General features: G+C 46.3%; 1 protein-coding gene across 3 annotated transcripts in view; it reads left to right on the top strand.

Annotated features, from left to right (window-relative positions):
- Window positions 1-750: 750 nt before the first annotated feature.
- Window positions 751-20,928, top strand: part of ndufaf5 (NADH:ubiquinone oxidoreductase complex assembly factor 5) — a 32,353-nt gene continuing 12,175 nt past the window's right edge. Inside the window, exons 1-10 of one of the 3 annotated variants that reach the window (XM_032563218.1) lie at window positions 751-1,068; window positions 1,314-1,354; window positions 1,462-1,525; window positions 1,693-1,698; window positions 1,770-1,873; window positions 2,688-2,727; window positions 2,796-2,996; window positions 3,503-3,563; window positions 3,636-3,719; window positions 4,162-4,244. In XM_032563218.1, the coding sequence (XP_032419109.1) occupies window positions 811-1,068; window positions 1,314-1,354; window positions 1,462-1,525; window positions 1,693-1,698; window positions 1,770-1,873; window positions 2,688-2,727; window positions 2,796-2,996; window positions 3,503-3,563; window positions 3,636-3,719; window positions 4,162-4,244 (942 nt within the window). In that variant the 5' untranslated portion in view covers window positions 751-810. Of the gene's footprint in view, window positions 1,069-1,313; window positions 1,355-1,461; window positions 1,526-1,650; window positions 1,699-1,769; window positions 1,874-2,687; window positions 2,728-2,795; window positions 2,997-3,502; window positions 3,564-3,635; window positions 3,720-4,161; window positions 4,245-20,928 lie in introns of all 3 variants that reach the window. The other 2 variants (XM_032563216.1, XM_032563217.1) reach the window with 2 other exon arrangements.

The following is a 20,928-nucleotide window of genomic DNA, read 5'->3' as shown; positions in this document are numbered from 1 at the left end:
AATTCAATCATATTTCAGATCTTTTTATTTATTAAATTCACTCAGAGATTCTTCATGTTTTATGTTAATGAGCCTAAATGGACCAAAGATTAGAGATAAGATAAATCTTTATTGTCATTGTCACAAGGACAACGAAATTTAAAAAGTGCCATCAGTCAGTGCATATGCTTAAAAACAAAAAATAACTGTCTCACAATTCACACACAATGTAAGAAATAAATAACAAATAACTGAACTAATAAATAAGAACAGCCACATTCTCACATCATTCATGATGATTAATGGTTGTTTTTGATTGCATTTAGTTTTGTTATTGCTATCGGGTAGAAACTGTCTCTGAGACGGTTGGTTCTGGTTCTGGTTGCTCTGTATCTTCTGCCTGAAGGCAGCAGTGTGAACAGAGAAGGTCCGGGGTGAGAAGTGTCCTTTGTGATGTGTTGTGCTTTTCTTAGACAGCGGTCGCTGTGCAGGTCCTCCAGTGAGGGGAGAGGGCAGCCAATGATTTTTTGGGCTGTATTCACAACCCTTTGGAGAGATTAAATAGAAAAATAAAATTATTATTTTATAGTTTATAGTTATAGTAACTCCAGTTTTTCAGTTGAAATATTTTCAGGTTTTAGTTGTTTTTACTTTTCCAGGTTGTGAATTTAATCCCAGTAATCTGACTTCGGCTCCGCTTCCAGCCTCTGATCCAGTTCCTCCGCTTGGATCCGCCCACCGGGTCTTCCAACCGGCCGCGAACGGAGGTCACCGAGGTCACTACGGGCAGGAAGCCGCCATATTGGAGTTCTTCTGGCTGGAAGCGGAACCATGAGCTGCCGGGGGGTCCAGAAGCTCCTGCAGGGAGCTGGTTCTGGTCCGGCAGGGTGGACCCGGACCCCCGCGGCCTACTGCTGCTGCAGGTTTAGATCTGGACCCAGCAGGGCCCGGTCCGGACCCGGTTCTGGTTCCGGACCCGGATCTGGATCAGGCAGCATCAATGTGTTCAACAGGGAGATGAAGAGGAGGCAGAAGAACTGGGCCGCGGTTCTGAAGGACGGACACCAGTACGACTACCTGAGAGAAGAGGTGAAACTGGGGTTCGGTTCGGGATTCAGGTTCTGATGATGGAGTTCAGTCTGGATTGTTATTGAAAATGGTTTTAGTCATGAATTCATGTTTTCATTCCTCCTGAGTTCAGTAATGGAACCGGAAACCATCAGAACCAGAACCTGGTGGTCTGGACCTTCTGGACTCCTCAGGTCTGGTTCTGGTTCCGGACCGGTTCTGGTTCTCCAGGAGGAACAGCCTCATCTGGATCTTGTGTTCTGCAGGTCGGCAGTCGAGTGGCTGATCGGGTTTATGACATCGCCAGGTGAGTTCTGGTTCTGGTCCAGCAGGAACCATGAAACCAGTTAAAGCTGACTGGTTTCCGTCTGAAGTCCAGTCTGGCAGGTTCTGATCCGTTTGTCCTCTCCTCAGGACATTTCCCCTGGCTCTGGACATGGGAGGAGGAAAAAGTTACATAGCAGAACATCTGAGCAAGGTGAGGAAGAGGAGGAGGAGGAAGAGGAAGAGACTCCTCCAACCTGCAGCTCCATCCTGAACTGGGAATCTGGAAAATTCCCAGTTTACAAGTTTTGGTTGAGTTTTTCCTCTCTGATGTTCCAGGAAGTGGTGCAGCGTTTGGTTCTGACTGACGTCTCCCAGCAGGCTCTGGTGAGTGCTGACCCACATCCCAGTGGAACCGGTTCATCCCAATGGATCCGGTTCTCTGTGTTGCGTTTCAGAAGCTGGGCCGGCGGTCGGAGATTCCCACCCGGAGCGTTGTGGCCGATGAGGAGTTCCTGCCGTTCAGGGAGAACAGTTTCCACCTGGTGGTGAGCAGCCTCAGGTGAGACGCAGCTTTACCTGCAGAGCCTGGCTTCCTCCAGCAGGGGGCGCTCAGCTCAGGTTTTACATGAGAGATCGATCAGGGAACAGATCAATACGGAGCTAACAGAACAACGACTCACACGTAAACACAAGGAAACAAACGCAGCAGAAAAACGCTGCAAACAGGAAGTCCTCCAGACCAGCAGGGGGAGTCAGACACTAAAACACCAAACATCCAGGAGAAACAGAGGAAGACAGAACAGAGTAGTTTTTCTTCATGTCTTTTTCAAACATGCGGATTTTTACAGTATTACAGAACAGTAGCATATTAGATAATACTACAGTATCTACTCCAGACTCCCCCTAGTGGTTGGAGGACTTCTGTTCTGTACAGGATCTTGTTTCTAAAGTTACACTGTAAAACAATAACAGCAGTAGTTTGATTTATTTAGCCTGTCACAGAGGAAAAACTATGTGTGTTCATTCTTTAAACCTGTGTTTTTTCTATATTCATATTTATAAATGTCACAGTTCCAAACTAAATTTATTTAATTCTGAGTTAAAAATTTAACTAACTAAATATTAGCTTAGTAAGCTAAATGCTTTGCTTACTACATATCTATTTAGCAAGCTGAATATTTAGGTAATTATTTAGCTTATGAAATATGTAGTAAGTTTAGAAAATATTTTGGGTAATAAATAGCTAACTAAATATTTAGCTTGTTAAATGTTTAATCAGATTTACCTGAAATATTTAGTTAGCTAAATATTTAGATGATATTTAACCCTTTAGTTTGTAGTTTTGCTCTTTCTGATGCGGCTCCCTTTCACAGCCTCCACTGGATCAACGACCTTCCCCGGGCGCTCAGCGAGGTACGGTCAGAGGTTCTGTCTGTGGTTCTGTGTTTGGGTCGGCTCCGCCCTCATGCTGCCTCTCCCAGCAGATCCATCGGGTCTTGAAGCCGGACGGCGTCTTCGTCGGCGCCATGGCGGGCGGCGACACGCTGTACGAGCTGCGCTGCTCGCTGCAGCTGGCCCAGATGGAGCGGGAGGGCGGCTTCTCGCCCCACGTCTCCCCCTACACCGCCGTCACCGACCTGGGGAACCTGCTGGGCCGGGCCCGCTTCAACATGCTCACCGTGGTGAGGTTCTGGTTCTGCTAGGCCCGATCCAGCAGCTGTTAGAGGTTCTGAGGGACTCGGCTTGACTCAGTCCATTCAGTATTCCAAGTTTGTCTTTATATCAAAATGAGCTAAAATACTAATTTTAGCTCATTTTGCTTTTAGCTAAAAGCATTTAGCTTTTAGCTAAAATTAGCATTTTAGCTAAAAGCTGACTTTAGCATGAGGGCTAACGCCAGCTACAGGCATGTTGACCTGTAGTAGCGTATTGCATATTGTATGCAGACAGCAGTGTGTAGCAGCAATGCTAAAATGATCCAAAAGGCTAATGTTAGCCTAAGTGCTAGCATTAGTTCTGGTTCTGGACGGTTTGTCTTGTTGCTGAAGCGTTGACCTCGATGCACAGAGCAGGAAGTTCCTGTACGGATCAATAAAAACTTCCACCGCTCAGCTGAGCCACGTTTCTTCCTGAAGCAGCAGACAGTGAAGCAGTCTGACCTTTGACCTCTCCTGCTCTGTGTTTTCAGGACGTTGATGATGTTCAGGTTCATTATCCAGGAATCATGGAGCTCATGACGGACCTGCAAGGTACAGAGCTCAGAAATCCAAACAGTAACGTTTCCTGCAGAGGAGCAGACTGAGACGTGTCGCCCCCTGCAGGCATGGGGGAGAGTAACTGCGCGTGGAACAGGCGCTCCATGCTGCAGCGCGACACCATGCTAGCAGCCGCAGCCGTCTATAAAGGTGAGGAGACGCACTCTGGACCAATCAGATCGCTGATGGATGATGAGATGAGGACCTGAGATTCTAATCTGGATTAGCAGGGAGCCATGACAGGAAGCTGAACAGCAGAAATCTGGTTTTAGTTTCATCAGAACTCTGTCTGCAGCGTTTGGACCCGGTTTTAACTGGACTTTATGAACTTCCTGTTAGTTCCACTAATCATTTATGGATTTATGGATTAGCTTCCAGCTAATTCTGGACTGAATGTTTATATGTTCTTCATGACCAGAGGATAAATGGTCATGAAGGTTCTGATCCAAAAACAAAAACTGATCAGAATTTCAAGCAGAAAGTTTGGAGTAGTCCAGGTTTTAATCTCTTCATGCCTGTAATCTACCGGATTGGATTAAGCTGGTCTGATTCTGGACCAGCGGGACGTTTCATCCTGTCTGTCTCATTTCAGAGATGTACGGAAACCCGGACGGGTCAGTTCCCGCCACCTTCCAGATCCTCCACATGATTGGCTGGAAGCCTCACGAGTCCCAGGTGAGAGCAGGCCCTTTAACAGCCAATCAGCAGCAGGGGAACAGGCCCCGCCCCCTGAGCTGCGACGCTTCACTGCTCTGCTCCCTCAGGTTGGGTTATATCTGTACGGAGGGCTGATCCTGCCAAAATCAAAATGGTTTGACGACGTAATTAATGTGGAAAATATTGAATCCAGAAAATAAGAACTTTCTAAACTTAATTTCTTATACAGGTTGACAAATATTTTTGTTTTACTAATTTATTTCTTATTAGGCCCGAGCAGCAAAGCGCTGCGAAGGCCTATTGTATCTGTACTGTTTCTTATTAGGCCCGAGCAGCAAAGCGCTGCGAAGGCCTATTGTATCTGTGCTGTTTATTATTATTATTAGGCCCGAGCAGCAAAGCGCTGCGAAGGCCTATTGTATCTGTGCTGTTTATTATTAGGCCCGAGCAGCAAAGCGCTGCGAAGGCCTATTGTATCTGTACTGTTTATTATTATTATTATTACGATTCTTCCCACCTCTTCGTGTGCCTTTTTGGGGGCTTTATCATATTCAAAAACTCACCAAACTTGGCGGTCGCGACTAGAAAATTTAAAAATTTTGAATTTTAAGGTTGTCGCAAAAATCGCAAAAAAAATTGCTGAACGGCAGCAACTAGCAATTTTCTGTTGACACAATGGTATGAACGTACTTCATCGTAGAGACATGAAATTTGGTACACTTGTAGAGCTCACCAAAAGACTCAGAACTTACATTTAATGTTATAAGCCAACTATCACAGAAAGTCGGCCATTTTGTATTGAACGTCCATTTTTTTCCTCGATTTTGACGTTTACAGCCTTCGTATTTGATCGAACTCCTCCTAGGGATTTCGATTGATCGGCTTCAAACTCGGTCAGTCTGATCATAAGGCATGTTTGATTTAAAGTTATCAAATTGGTGAGTTTTGGAGCATGTTGAAGGGGGGTTAGCAGGGGTCAAAGTTCACCTACTCGCCATGAAACACGAAACTCTTATATTTCCTATACAAAAACACATAGAGGGACCAAACTTTCAGTGATTGATCGTCATCGGGTGCCCTACACTACCCTATGGTCAAATGATGACATCACTTAGGCCACGCCACCTGAGAACAGGAAGTGTCATGTTTTACTGTGAACGGTCGCTATCTTAGCCCTTTGACCTAATCAACATGAAACTGTGTCCAGAGACAGAAGACATCTTGGTGTGTTGAGGATTCCAACCCTGACCGGCTTTGACATAGCAGGTGGGCGTGGAGGCGTGGCGAAGTGACCTGTAACGCCGTTGCCATACGTTTGGCTCTGAATTCCACAATTTCGGGCCCAGCTGCTCCAAACTCACTAGGATGGATCCTTATCCACCCACCGACAGGAATTCATAACAAAATTTGGTGGGCGTGGCCTAATTTCTCTATAGCGACCCCTAGAGTATTTTAAATGAACAGCCCTAAGCCATGCTTTAACCTAGAATTACGAAACTTGGTACACATGTGTATCTTGTCAGGACGTACAAAAAAGTCTATTACAGCCATGGTCGAAACCCAACAGGAAGTCGGCCATTTTAGATTGAAGTTCATTTGACCTCGATTTTGACGTTTACAGCCTTTGCATTTGATCGAACTCCTCCTAGGGATTTCGATTGATCGGCTTCAAACTCGGTCAGTCTGATCATAAGGCATGTCTGATTTAAAGTTATCAAATTGGTGACTGTCTGAGATTGCTGAAGGGGGGTTACCAGGGGTCAAAGTTCACCTACTCGCCATGAAACACGAAACTCTTATATATCCTGCACAGAAACTCACAGAGACACCAAATTTTCAGTTATTGATCAACAATAGGTGTCCTAAAATACCCTGTGGTGAAATTATGACATCGCTTAGGCCACGCCCCCTGAGAACAGGAAGTGTCATGTTTTACTGTGAACGGTCGCTATCTTAGCCCTTTGACCTAATCAACATGAAACTGTGTCCAGAGACAGAAGACATGTTGGTGTGTTGTGGATTCAAGCCCTGACCGGCTGCGATGAAGCAGCTGGGTGTGGCGGCGTGGCGAAGTGACCTGTAACGCCGATGCCATACGTTTGCTTCTAGATTCCACATGTTTCGACCGAGCTGCACCAAACTTGGCCTCAGTGATGCTGTTGTGATGCCTGACAATGCTATGTCATCATATTATGACGTCATCTAAGCCCCGCCCCCTCAGAATGAATTAGAGAGATCTTCTGTGTAATTACATAATAAACAGTACATGTTCGTCGTTTGTAGGGCAATGCTGCCCTCTGCTGGCCACTGAAATAGTTTCATTATTTCAGTAATTCGACACCAGAGGGCAGCATTGCCCTGCAGATGAAATTCTTCGATTTTGTAATACACAGGAAAAAATGAAAAATTGGTATTTCTAACACAAAAACTCACAGAGACTCCAAACTTTCAGTGATTGATCGTCATCAGGTGGCCTACAATACCATATGGTCAAATGATGACATCACGTAGGCCACGCCCCCTGAGAACAGGAAGTGTCATGTTTTACTGTGAACGGTCGCTCTCTTAGCCCTTTGACCTAATCAACATGAACCTGTGTCCAGAGACAGAAGACATGTTGGTGTGTTGAGGTTTCCAACCCTGACCGGCTTTGAGATAGCAGCTGGGCGTGGCGGCGTGGCGAAGTGACCTGTAACGCCGATGCCATACTTTTGCTTCTAGATTCCACATGTTTCGACCGAGCTGCACCAAACTTGGCTTGAGTGATGCTGGTGTGATGTCTGAAAATTCTATGTCATCAGATTATGACGTCATCTAAGCCCCGCCCCCTCAGAACAGGAAGTGCTATATTTTTCCTTGGAAACTTTCATCTATGGCTCTCGACCTAACCAAGGTGATTCTGTGTTGGATGACAGATAGGAAGTTGATCTCGCTTGCTTTAAAGTGCCAAGAGTTTTCAATGGCGGCAACGCCATTCGTATACGTTTGCCTCTACATTCCACATATTTTGACCGAGCTGCATCAAACTTGGCCTGAGTGATCCTGGAGGCTTGCCCGTCAATCCTACGTCATCACATTATGACGTCATCTAAGCCCCGCCCCCTCGGAACAGGAAGTGCCATTTTTTTCCTTGGAAAGCTCTGTTTATGGCTCTCTTGACCTAATCAAGATGATTCGGATGATAAACTCTGTCAATGCTCGCTGCTGGCTGAACCGTGTGGGCGTGGCCAAATGGCGAACATCAGTCCCTCGCCATATGCATACGTTTGGCTCTAAATCACACACGGATCATCCGATTGGCGCCAAACTGGATATGTATGATCTTTGTTCACCTCTAAAGAGCCCAACGAGTTTGAGATGTAATTTGGCTCCACTGCGCCCCCTAAGTTAATACATCGGCTGTGTCTCCTCGAGGCATCGACCGATCTGCACCAGATTTTTTGACAGTGGTCGGGGAGCGCTGCCGAACGCATTCACGCATGTCGCCTGGTGGACGGGCGTGGAAAATGCGCGACAGCCTCTGCGGTGGCTAGTGGGCGGCGGTGCTGGAAACTGCGGCAGAGCTTCTGTGGTGGGGAGTTGGCTGCGGCTCTGGAAATCGTGCGAGAGCTTCTGCGGTGGCTGGAACCCCCGCGGTGGCCAATAGGCCGGAGCGGCGCTTGCTGCGAGGGCCGCCCGAGGCTGCTCGCAGCTTTAATTATTATTATTAGGCCCGAGCAGCAAAGCGCTGCGAAGGCCTATTGTATCTGTGCTGTTTATTATTATTAGGCCCGAGCAGCAAAGCGCTGCGAAGGCCTATTGTATCTGTACTGTTTCTTATTATTATTATTCTTCCCACCTCTTCGTGTGCCTTTTTGGGGGCTTTATCATATTCAAAAACTCACCAAACTTGGCGGTCGCAACTAGAAAAATTAAAAATTTTGAATTTTAAGGTTGGCGCAAAAATCGCAAAAAAAATTGCTCAACGGCAGCAACTAGCAATTTTCTGTTGACACAATGGTATGAACGTACTTCATCGTAGAGACATGAAATTTGGTACACTTGTAGAGCTCACCAAAAGACTCAGAACTTACATTTAATGTTATAAGCCAACTATCACAGGAAGTCGGCCATTTTGTATTGAACGTCCATTTTTTACCTCGATTTTGACGTTTACAGCCTTCGTATTTGATCGAACTCCTCCTAGGGATTTCGATTGATCGACTTCAAACTCGGTCAGTCTGATCATAAGGCATGTTTGATTTAAAGTTATCAAATTGGTGAGTTTTGGAGCATGTTGAAGGGGGGTTAGCAGGGGTCAAAGTTCACCTACTCGCCATGAAACACGAAACTCTTATATTTCCTATACAAAAACACATAGAGGGACCAAACTTTCAGTGATTGATCGTCATCGGGTGGCCTACAATACCCTATGGTCAAATGATGACATCACTTAGGCCACGCCCCCTGAGAACAGGAAGTGTCATGTTTTACTGTGAACGGTCGCTATCTTAGCCCTTTGACCTCATCAACATGAAACTGTGTCCAGAGACAGAAGACATGTTGGTGTGTTGAGTATTCCAACCCCGACCGGCTGCGATGAAGCAGGTGGGCGTGGCGGCGTTGCGAACGCCGTCGAATTTCGTTTGGCTCTGAATTCCACAATTTCGGGCCCAGCTGCTCCAAACTCACTAGGATGGATCCTTATCCACCCACCGACAGGAATTCATAAAAAAATTTGGTGGGCGTGGCCTAATTTCTCTATAGCGACCCCTAGAGTATTTTAAATGAACAGCCCCAAGCCATGCTTTATCCTAGAATTACGAAACTTGGTACATATGTGTATCTTGTCAGGACGTACAAAAAAGTCTATTAGAGCCATGGTCGAAACCCAACAGGAAGTCGGCCATTTTGTATTGAAGGTCCATTTTGGACCTCGAGTTTGACGTTTACAGCCTTTGCATTTGATCGAACTCCTCCTAGGGATTTCGATTGATCGGCTTCAAACTCGGTCAGTCTGATCATAAGGCATGTCTGATTTAAAGTTATCAAATTGGTGACTGTATGAGCTTGCTGAAGGGGGGTTACCAGGGGTCAAAGTTCACCTACTCGCCATGAAACACGAAACTCTTATATATCCTGCACAGAAACTCACAGAGATACCAAACTTTAAATTATTGATCATCATTAGGTGTCCAAAAATACCCTGTGGTCAAATGATGACATCACTTAGGCCACGCCCCCTGAGAACAGGAAGTGTCATGTTTTACTGTGAACGGTCGCTATCTTAGCCCTTTGACATAATCAATATTAAACTGTGTCCAGAGACAGAAGACATGTTGGTGTGTTGTGGATTCAAGCCCTGACTGGCTGCGATGAAGCAGCTGGCTGTGGCGGCGTGGCGAAGTGACCTGTAAGGCTGATGCCATACGTTTGCTTCTAGATTCCACATATTTCGACCGAGCTGCACCAAACTTGGCCTGACTCATCCTGGTGTGATGCCTGACAATGCTATGTCATCATATTATGACGTCATCTAAGCCCCGCCCCCTCAGAATGAATTAGAGAGATCTTCTGTGTAATTACATAATAAACAGTCCATGTTCGTTGTTTGTAGGGCAATGCTGCCCTCTGCTGCCCACTGAAATAGTTTCATTATTTCAGTAATTCGACACCAGAGGGCAGCATTGCCCTACGGAATGACAGTTCAATGTTGTAATGGAGGAAAAAATTAAATAATTTGTAATTCTAACACAAAAACTCACAGAGACACCAAACGTTCAGTGATTGATCATAATCGAGTGTCCAATAATATCCAATGGTCAAATGATGACATCACTTAGGCCACGCCCCCTGAGAACAGGAAGTGTCATGTTTTACTGTGAATGGTCGCTATCTTAGCCCTTTGACCTAATCAACATGAAACTGTGTCCAGAGACAGAAGACATGTTGGTGTGTTGTGGATCCAAGCCCTGACCGGCTGCGATGAAGCAGCTGGGTGTGGCGGCGTGGCGAAGTGACCTGTAACGCCGATGCCATACGTTTGCTTCTAGATTCCACATGTTTCGACCGAGCTGCACCAAACTTGGCCTGACTCATCCTGGTCTGATGCCTGACAATGCTATGTCATCATATTATGACGTCATCTAAGCCCCGCCCCCTCAGAATGAATTAGAGAGATCTTCTGTGTAATTACATAATAAACAGTCCATGTTCGTTGTTTGTAGGGCAATGCTGCCCTCTGCTGCCCACTGAAATAGTTTCATTATTTCAGTAATTCGACACCAGAGGGCAGCATTGCCCTACGGAATGAAAGTTCAATGTTGTAATGGAGGAAAAAATTAAATAATTTGTAATTCTAACACAAAAACTCACGGAGACACCAAACGTTCAGTGATTGATCATAATCGAGTGTCCAATAATATCCAATGGTCAAATGATGACATCACTTAGGCCCCGCCCCCTCGGAACAGGAAGTGCTATTTTTTTATTTGGAAAGCTCTGTTTATGGCTCTTTTGACCTAATCAAGATGATTCGGATGATAAACTCTGTCAATGCTCGCTGCTGGCTGAACCGTGTGGGCGTGGCCAAATGGCGAATATCAGTCCCTCGCCATATACATACGTTTGGCTCTAAATCACACATGGATCATCCGATTGACGCCAAACTGGATATGTATGACCTTTGTTCACCTCTAAAGAGCCCAACGAGTTTGAAATGTAATTTGGCTCCACTGCGCCCCCTAAGTTAATACATCGGCTGTGTCTCCTCGACGCATCGACCGATCTGCGCCAGATTTTTCGACAGTCGTCGGGCAGCGCCGCCGAACGCATTCACGCGTATCGCCCGGTGGACGGGCGGGGAAAATGCGCGACAGCTTCTGCGGCGGCTGGCGGGCGGCGGTGCTGGAAACTGCGGCGGAGCTTCTGCGGTGGGGAGCGGGCTGCGGCTCTGGAAATCGTGCGAGAGCTTCTGTGGTGGCCGGAACCCCCGCGGTGGCCAATAGGCCGGAGCGGCGCTTGCTGCGAGGGCCGCCCGAGGCTGCTCGCAGCTTTAATTATTCTTATTATTCTTCCACCCAAATGAATTGCCTTTTTGGGGGCTTTATCATATTCAAAAACTCACCAAACTTGGCGGTCGCGACTAGAAAAATTCAAAATTTTGAATTTTAAGGTTGTCGCAAAAATCGCAAAAAAAATTGCTCAACGGCGGCAACTAGCAATTTTCTGTTGACACAATGGTATGAACGTACTTCATCGTAGAGACATGAAATTTGGTACACTTGTAGAGCTCACCAAAAGACTCAGAACTTACATTTAATGTTATTAGCCAACTATCACAGGAAGTCGGCCATTTTGTCTTGAACGTCCATTTTTTACCTCGATTTTGACGTTTACAGCCTTCGTATTTGATCGAACTCCTCCTAGGGATTTCGATTGATCGACTTCAAACTTGGTCAGTCTGATCATAAGGCATGTTTGATTTAAAGTTATCAAATTGGTGAGTTTTGGAGTATGTTGAAGGGGGGTTAGCAGGGGTCAAAGTTCACCTACTCGCCATGAAACACGAAACTCTTATATTTCCTATATAAAAACACATAGAGGGACCAAACTTTCATTGATTGATCGTCATCGGGTGTCCTAAAATACCCTGTGGTGAAATTATTTTTTTAAGTAGGCCACGCCCCCTGAGAACAGGAAGTGTCATGTTTTACTGTGAACGGTCGCTATCTTAGCCCTTTGACCTAATCAACATGAAACTGTGTCCAGAGACAGAAGACATGTTGGTGTGTTGTGGATTCCAACCCCGACCGGCTTTGACATAGCAGGTGGGCGTGGCGGCGTGGCGAAGTGACCTGTAACGCCGTTGCCATACGTTTGGCTCTGAATTCCACAATTTCGGGCCCAGCTGCTCCAAACTCACTAGGATGGATCCTTATCCACCCACCGACAGGAATTCATAACAAAATTTGGTGGGCGTGGCCTAATTTCTCTATAGCGACCCCTAGAGTATTTTAAATGAACAGCCCCAAGCCATGCTTAAACCTAGAATTACGAAACTTGGTACACATGTGTATCTTGTCGGGACGTACAAAAAAGTCTCTTAGAGCCATGCTCTAAACCCAACAGGAAGTCGGCCATTTTAGATTGAATTTCATTTGACCTCGATTTTGACGTTTACAGCATTCGTATTTGATCGAACTCCTCCTAGGGATTTCGATTGATCGGCTTCAAACTCGGTCAGTCTGATCATAAGGCATGTCTGATTTAAAGTTATCAAATTGGTGACTGTCTGAGATTGCTGAAGGGGGGTTACCAGGGGTCAAAGTTCACCTACTCGCCATGAAACACGAAACTCTTATATATCCTGCACAGAAACTCACAGAGACACCAAATTTTCAGTTATTGATCAACAATAGGTGTCCTAAAATACCCTGTGGTGAAATTATGACATCGCTTAGGCCACGCCCCCTGAGAACAGGAAGTGTCATGTTTTACTGTGAACGGTCGCTATCTTAGCCCTTTGACCTAATCAACATGAAACTGTGTCCAGAGACATAAGACATGTTGGTGTGTTGTGGATTCAAGCCCTGACCGGCTGCGATGAAGCAGCTGGGTGTGGCGGCGTGGCGAAGTGACCTGTAACGCCGATGCCATACGTTTGCTTCTAGATTCCACATGTTTCGACCGAGCTGCACCAAACTTGGCCTCAGTGATGCTGTTGTGATGCCTGACAATGCTATGTCATCATATTATGACGTCATCTAAGCCCCGCCCCCTCAGAATGAATTAGAGAGATCTTCTGTGTAATTACATAATAAACAGTACATGTTCGTCGTTTGTAGGGCAATGCTGCCCTCTGCTGGCCACTGAAATAGTTTCATTATTTCAGTAATTCGACACCAGAGGGCAGCATTGCCCTGCAGATGAAATTCTTCGATTTTGTAATACACAGGAAAAAATGAAAAATTGGTATTTCTAACACAAAAAGTCACAGAGACTCCAAACGTTCAGTGATTGATCGTCATCAGGTGGCCTACAATACCATATGGTCAAATGATGACATCACGTAGGCCACGCCCCCTGAGAACAGGAACTGTCATGTTTTACTGTGAACGGTCGCTCTCTTAGCCCTTTGACCTAATCAACATGAACCTGTGTCCAGAGACAGAAGACATGTTGGTGTGTTGAGGTTTCCAACCCTGACCGGCTTTGAGATAGCAGCTGGGCGTGGCGGCGTGGCGAAGTGACCTGTAACGCCGATGCCATACTTTTGCTTCTAGATTCCACATGTTTCGATCGAGCTGCACCAAACTTGGCTTGAGTGATGCTGGTGTGATGTCTGAAAATTCTATGTCATCAGATTATGACGTCATCTAAGCCCCGCCCCCTCAGAACAGGAAGTGCTATTTTTTTCCTTGGAAACTTTCATCTATGGCTCTCTTGACCTAATCAAGGTGATTCTGTGTTGGATGACAGATAGGAAGTTGGTCTCGCTTGCTTTAAAGTGCCAAGAGTTTTCAATGGCGGCAACGCCGTTCGTATACGTTTGCCTCTACATTCCACATATTTTGACCGAGCTGCATCAAACTTGGCCTGAGTGATCCTGGAGGCTTGCCCGTCGATCCTACGTCATCACATTGTGACGTCATCTAAGCCCCGCCCCCTCGGAACCGGAAGTGCCTTTTTTTCCTTGGAAAGCTCTGTTTATGGCTCTCTTGACCTAATCAAGGTGATTCTGTGTTGGATGACAGATAGGAAGTTGGTCTCGCTTGCTTTAAAGTGCCAAGAGTTTTCAATGGCGGCAACGCCGTTCGTATACGTTTGCCTCTACATTCCACATATTTTGACCGAGCTGCATCAAACTTGGCCTGAGTGATCCTGGAGGCTTGCCCGTCGATCCTACGTCATCATATTATGACGTCATCTAAGCCCCGCCCCCTCGGAACAGGAAGTGCCGTTTTTTTCCTTGGAAAGCTCTGTTTATGGCTCTCTTGACCTAATCAAGATGATTCGGATGATAAACTCTGTCAATGCTCACTGCTGGCTGAACCGTGTGGGCGTGGCCAAATGGCGAATATCAGTCCCTCGCCATATACATACGTTTGGCTCTAATTCACACATGGATCATCCGATTGGCGCCAAACTGGATATGTATGACCTTTGTTCTGCTCTAAAGAGCCCAACGGGTTTGAGATGTAATTTGGGGAAAATGCGCGACAGCTTCTGCAGCGGCTAGCGGGCGGCAGTGCTGGAAACTGCGGCAGAGCTTCTGCGGTGGGGAGCGGGCTGCGGCTCTGGAAAACGCGCGAGAGCTTCTGCGGTGGCCGGAACCCCCGCGGTGGCCAATAGGCCGGAGCGGCGCTTGCTGCGAGGGCCGCCCGAGGCTGCTTGCAGCTTTAATTATTCTTATTATTCTTCCACCCAAATGAATTGCCTTTTTGGGGGCTTTATCATATTCAAAAACTCACCAAACTTGGCGGTCGCGACTAGAAAAATTCAAAATTTTGAATTTTAAGGTTGTCGCAAAAATCGCAAAAAAAATTGCTCAACGGCGGCAACTAGCAATTTTCTGTTGACACAATGGTATGAACGTACTTCATCGTAGAGACATGAAATTTGGTACACTTGTAGAGCTCACCAAAAGACTCAGAACTTACATTTAATGTTATTAGCCAACTATCACAGGAAGTCGGCCATTTTGTATTGAACGTCCATTTTTTTCCTCGATTTTGACGTTTACAGCCTTCGTATTTGATCGAACTCCTCCTAGGGATTTCGATTGATCGACTTCAAACTCGGTCAGTCTGATCATAAGGCATGTTTGATTTAAAGTTATCAAATTGGTGAGTTTTGGAGTATGTTGAAGGGGGGTTAGCAGGGGTCAAAGTTCACCTACTCGCCATGAAACACGAAACTCTTATATTTCCTATAAAAAAACACATAGAGGGACCAAACTTTCAGTGATTGATCGGCATCGGATGTCCTAAAATACCCTGTGGTGAAATGATGACATCACTTAAGCCACGCCCCCTGAGAACAGGAAGTGTCATGTTTTACTGTGAGCGGTCGCTCTCTTAGCCCTTTGACCTAATCAACATGAAACTGTGTCCAGACACAGAAGACATGTTGGTGTGTTGAGGATTCCAACCCTGACCGGCTTTGAGATAGCAGCTGGGCGTGGCGGCGTGGCGAAGTGACCTGTAACGCCGATGCCATACGTTTGCTTCTAGATTCCACATGTTTCGACCGAGCTGCACCAAACTTGGCTTGAGTGATGCTGGTGTGATACCTGAAAATTCTATGTCATCAGATTATGACGTCATCTAAGCCCCGCCCCCTCAGAACAGGAAGTGCTATTTTTTTCCTTGGAAACTTTCATCTATGGCTCTCTTGACCTAATCAAGGTGATTCTGTGTTGGATGACAGATAGGAAGTTGGTCTCGCTTGCTTTAAAGTGCCAAGAGTTTTCAATGGCGGCAACGCCGTTCGTATACGTTTGCCTCTACATTCCACATATTTTGACCGAGCTGCATCAAACTTGGCCTGAGTGATCCTGGAGGCTTGCCCGTCAATCCTACGTCATCACAATATGACGTCATCTAAGCCCCGCCCCCTCGGAACCGGAAGTGCCGTTTTTTTCCTTGGAAAGCTCTGTTTATGGCTCTCTTGACCTAATCAAGGTGATTCTGTGTTGGATGACAGATAGGAAGTTGGTCTCGCTTGCTTTAAAGTGCCAAGAGTTTTCAATGGCGGCAACGCCGTTCGTATACGTTTGCCTCTCCATTCCACATATTTTGACCGAGCTGCATCAAACTTGGCCTGAGTGATCCTGGAGGCTTGCCCGTCGATCCTACATCATCACATTATGACGTCATCTAAGCCCCGCCCCCTCGGAACCGGAAGTGCCGTTTTTTTCCTTGGAAAGCTCTGTTTATGGCTCTCTTGACCTAATCAAGATGATTCGGATGATAAGCTCTGTCAATGCTCGCTGCTGGCTGAACCGTGTGGGCGTGGCCAAATGGCGAATATCAGTCCCTCGCCATATTCATACGTTTGGCTCTAATTCACACATAGATCATCCGATTGGCGCCAAACTGGATATGTATGACCTTTGTTCACCTCTAAAGAGCCCAACGAGTTTGAAATGTAATTTGGCTCCACTGCGCCCCCTAAGTTAATACATCGGCTGTGTCTCCTCGATGCATCGACCAATCTGCACCAGATTTTTTGACAGTCGTCGGGGAGCGCTGCCGAACGCATTCACGCGTGTCGCCTGGTGGACGGGTGTGGAAAATGCGCGACAGCTTCTGCGGTGGCTAGCGGGCGGCGGTGCTGAAAACTGCGGCAGAGCTTCTGCGGTGGGGAGTTGGCTGCGGCTCTGGAAATCGTGCGAGAGCTTCCGCGGTGGCTGGAACCCCCGCGGTGGCCAATAGGCCGGAGCGGCGCTTGCTGCGAGGGCCGCCCGAGGCTGCTTGCAGCTTTAATTATTATTCTTATTATTCTTCCACCCAAATGAATTGCCTTTTTGGGGGCTTTATCATATTCAAAAACTCACCAAACTTGGCGGTCGCGACTAGAAAAATTCAAAATTTTGAATTTTAAGGTTGTCGCAAAAATCGCAAAAAAAATTGCTCAACGGCGGCAACTAGCAATTTTCTGTTGACACAATGGTATGAACGTACTTCATCGTAGAGACATGAAATTTGGTACACTTGTAGAGCTCACCAAAAGACTCAGAACTTACATTTAATGTTATTAGCCAACTATCACAGGAAGTCGGCCATTTTGTATTGAACGTCCATTTTTTTCCTCGATTTTGACGTTTACAGCCTTCGTATTTGATCGAACTCCTCCTAGGGATTTCGATTGATCGACTTCAAACTCGGTCAGTCTGATCATAAGGCATGTTTGATTTAAAGTTATCAAATTGGTGAGTTTTGGAGTATGTTGAAGGGGGGTTAGCAGGGGTCAAAGTTCACCTACTCGCCATGAAACACGAAACTCTTATATTTCCTATAAAAAAACACATAGAGGGACCAAACTTTCAGTGATTGATCGGCATCGGATGTCCTAAAATACCCTGTGGTGAAATGATGACATCACTTAAGCCACGCCCCCTGAGAACAGGAAGTGTCATGTTTTACTGTGAGCGGTCGCTCTCTTAGCCCTTTGACCTAATCAACATGAAACTGTGTCCAGACACAGAAGACATGTTGGTGTGTTGAGGATTCCAACCCTGACCGGCTTTGAGATAGCAGCTGGGCGTGGCGGCGTGGCGAAGTGACCTGTAACGCCGATGCCATACGTTTGCTTCTAGATTCCACATGTTTCGACCGAGCTGCACCAAACTTGGCTTGAGTGATGCTGGTGTGATACCTGAAAATTCTATGTCATCAGATTATGACGTCATCTAAGCCCCGCCCCCTCAGAACAGGAAGTGCTATTTTTTTCCTTGGAAACTTTCATCTATGGCTCTCTTGACCTAATCAAGGTGATTCTGTGTTGGATGACAGATAGGAAGTTGGTCTCGCTTGCTTTAAAGTGCCAAGAGTTTTCAATGGCGGCAACGCCGTTCGTATACGTTTGCCTCTACATTCCACATATTTTGACCGAGCTGCATCAAACTTGGCCTGAGTGATCCTGGAGGCTTGCCCGTCAATCCTACGTCATCACAATATGACGTCATCTAAGCCCCGCCCCCTCGGAACCGGAAGTGCCGTTTTTTTCCTTGGAAAGCTCTGTTTATGGCTCTCTTGACCTAATCAAGGTGATTCTGTGTTGGATGACAGATAGGAAGTTGGTCTCGCTTGCTTTAAAGTGCCAAGAGTTTTCAATGGCGGCAACGCCGTTCGTATACGTTTGCCTCTCCATTCCACATATTTTGACCGAGCTGCATCAAACTTGGCCTGAGTGATCCTGGAGGCTTGCCCGTCGATCCTACATCATCACATTATGACGTCATCTAAGCCCCGCCCCCTCGGAACCGGAAGTGCCGTTTTTTTCCTTGGAAAGCTCTGTTTATGGCTCTCTTGACCTAATCAAGATGATTCGGATGATAAGCTCTGTCAATGCTCGCTGCTGGCTGAACCGTGTGGGCGTGGCCAAATGGCGAATATCAGTCCCTCGCCATATTCATACGTTTGGCTCTAATTCACACATAGATCATCCGATTGGCGCCAAACTGGATATGTATGACCTTTGTTCACCTCTAAAGAGCCCAACGAGTTTGAAATGTAATTTGGCTCCACTGCGCCCCCTAAGTTAATACATCGGCTGTGTCTCCTCGATGCATCGACCAATCTGCACCAGATTTTTTGACAGTCGTCGGGGAGCGCTGCCGAACGCATTCACGCGTGTCGCCTGGTGGACGGGTGTGGAAAATGCGCGACAGCTTCTGCGGTGGCTAGCGGGCGGCGGTGCTGAAAACTGCGGCAGAGCTTCTGCGGTGGGGAGTTGGCTGCGGCTCTGGAAATCGTGCGAGAGCTTCCGCGGTGGCTGGAACCCCCGCGGTGGCCAATAGGCCGGAGCGGCGCTTGCTGCGAGGGCCGCCCGAGGCTGCTTGCAGCTTTAATTAGGCCCGAGCAGCAAAGCGCTGCGAAGGCCTATTGTATCTGTACTGTTTTATTATTATTCTGCCCCCCTCTTCGTGTGCCTTTTTGGGGGCTTTATCATATTCAAAAACTCACCAAACTTGGCGGTCGCAACTAGAAAAATTAAAAATTTTGAATTTTAAGGTTGGCGCAAAAATCGCAAAAAAAATTGCTCAACGGCAGCAACTAGCAATTTTCTGTTGACACAATGGTATGAACGTACTTCATCGTAGAGACATGAAATTTGGTACACTTGTAGAACTCACCAAAAGACTCAGAACTTACATTTAATGTTATAAGCCAACTATCACAGGAAGTCGGCCATTTTGTATTGAACGTCCATTTTTTACCTCGATTTTGACGTTTACAGCCTTCGTATTTGATCGAACTCCTCCTAGGGATTTCGATTGATCGACTTCAAACTCGGTCAGTCTGATCATAAGGCATGTTTGATTTAAAGTTATCAAATTGGTGAGTTTTGGAGCATGTTGAAGGGGGGTTAGCAGGGGTCAAAGTTCACCTACTCGCCATGAAACACGAAACTCTTATATTTCCTATACAAAAACACATAGAGGGACCAAACTTTCAGTGATTGATCGTCATCGGGTGCCCTACAATACCCTATGGTCAAATGATGACATCACTTAGGCCACGCCCCCTGAGAACAGGAAGTGTCATGTTTTACTGTGAACGGTCGCTATCTTAGCCCTTTGACCTCATCAACATGAAACTGTGTCCAGAGACAGAAGACATGTTGGTGTGTTGAGTATTCCAACCCCGACCGGCTGCGATGAAGCAGGTGGGCGTGGCGGCGTTGCGAACGCCGTCGAATTTCGTTTGGCTCTGAATTCCACAATTTCGGGCCCAGCTGCTCCAAACTCACTAGGATGGATCCTTATCCACCCACCGACAGGAATTCATAAAAAAATTTGGTGGGCGTGGCCTAATTTCTCTATAGCGACCCCTAGAGTATTTTAAATGAACAGCCCCAAGCCATGCTTTATCCTAGAATTACGAAACTTGGTACATATGTGTATCTTGTCAGGATGTACAAAAAAGTCTATTAGAGCCATGGTCGAAACCCAACAGGAAGTCGGCCATTTTGTATTGAAGGTCCATTTTGGACCTCGAGTTTGACGTTTACAGCCTTTGCATTTGATCGAACTCCTCCTAGGGATTTCGATTGATCGGCTTCAAACTCGGTCAGTCTGATCATAAGGCATGTCTGATTTAAAGTTATCAAATTGGTGACTGTATGAGCTTGCTGAAGGGGGGTTACCAGGGGTCAAAGTTCACCTACTCGCCATGAAACACGAAACTCTTATATTTCCTATACAAAAACACATAGAGGGATCAAACTTTCAGTGATTGATCGTCATCGGGTGGCCTACAATACCCTATGGTCAAATGATGACATCACTTAGGCCACGCCCCCTGAGAACAGGAAGTGTCATGTTTTACTGTGAACGGTCGCTATCTTAGCCCTTTGACCTAATCAACATGAAACTGTGTCCAGAGACAGAAGACATGTTGGTGTGTTGTGGATTCAAGCCCTGACCGGCTGCGATGAAGCAGCTGGGTGTGGCGGCGTGGCGAAGTGACCTGTAACGCCGATGCCATACGTTTGCTTCTAGATTCCACATGTTTCGACCGAGCTGCACCAAACTTGGCCTCAGTGATGCTGTTGTGATGCCTGACAATGCTATGTCATCATATTATGACGTCATCTAAGCCCCGCCCCCTCAGAATGAATTAGAGAGATCTTCTGTGTAATTACATAATAAACAGTACATGTTCGTCGTTTGTAGGGCAATGCTGCCCTCTGCTGGCCACTGAAATAGTTTCATTATTTCAGTAATTCGACACCAGAGGGCAGCATTGCCCTGCAGATGAAATTCTTCGATTTTGTAATACACAGGAAAAAATGAAAAATTGGTATTTCTAACACAAAAACTCACAGAGACTCCAAACTTTCAGTGATTGATCGACATCAGGTGGCCTACAATACCATATGGTCAAATGATGACATCACGTAGGCCACGCCCCCTGAGAACAGGAAGTGTCATGTTTTACTGTGAACGGTCGCTATCTTAGCCCTTTGACCTAATCAATATTAAACTGTGTCCAGA

Source organism: Xiphophorus hellerii, chromosome 5 (assembly GCF_003331165.1).
Source record: "Xiphophorus hellerii strain 12219 chromosome 5, Xiphophorus_hellerii-4.1, whole genome shotgun sequence".
Classification (NCBI taxonomy): Eukaryota; Metazoa; Chordata; class Actinopteri; order Cyprinodontiformes; family Poeciliidae; genus Xiphophorus; species Xiphophorus hellerii.
Note: the sequence above shows the minus strand (reverse complement) of the source record. Positions and strands in the feature narration are given on the sequence as shown.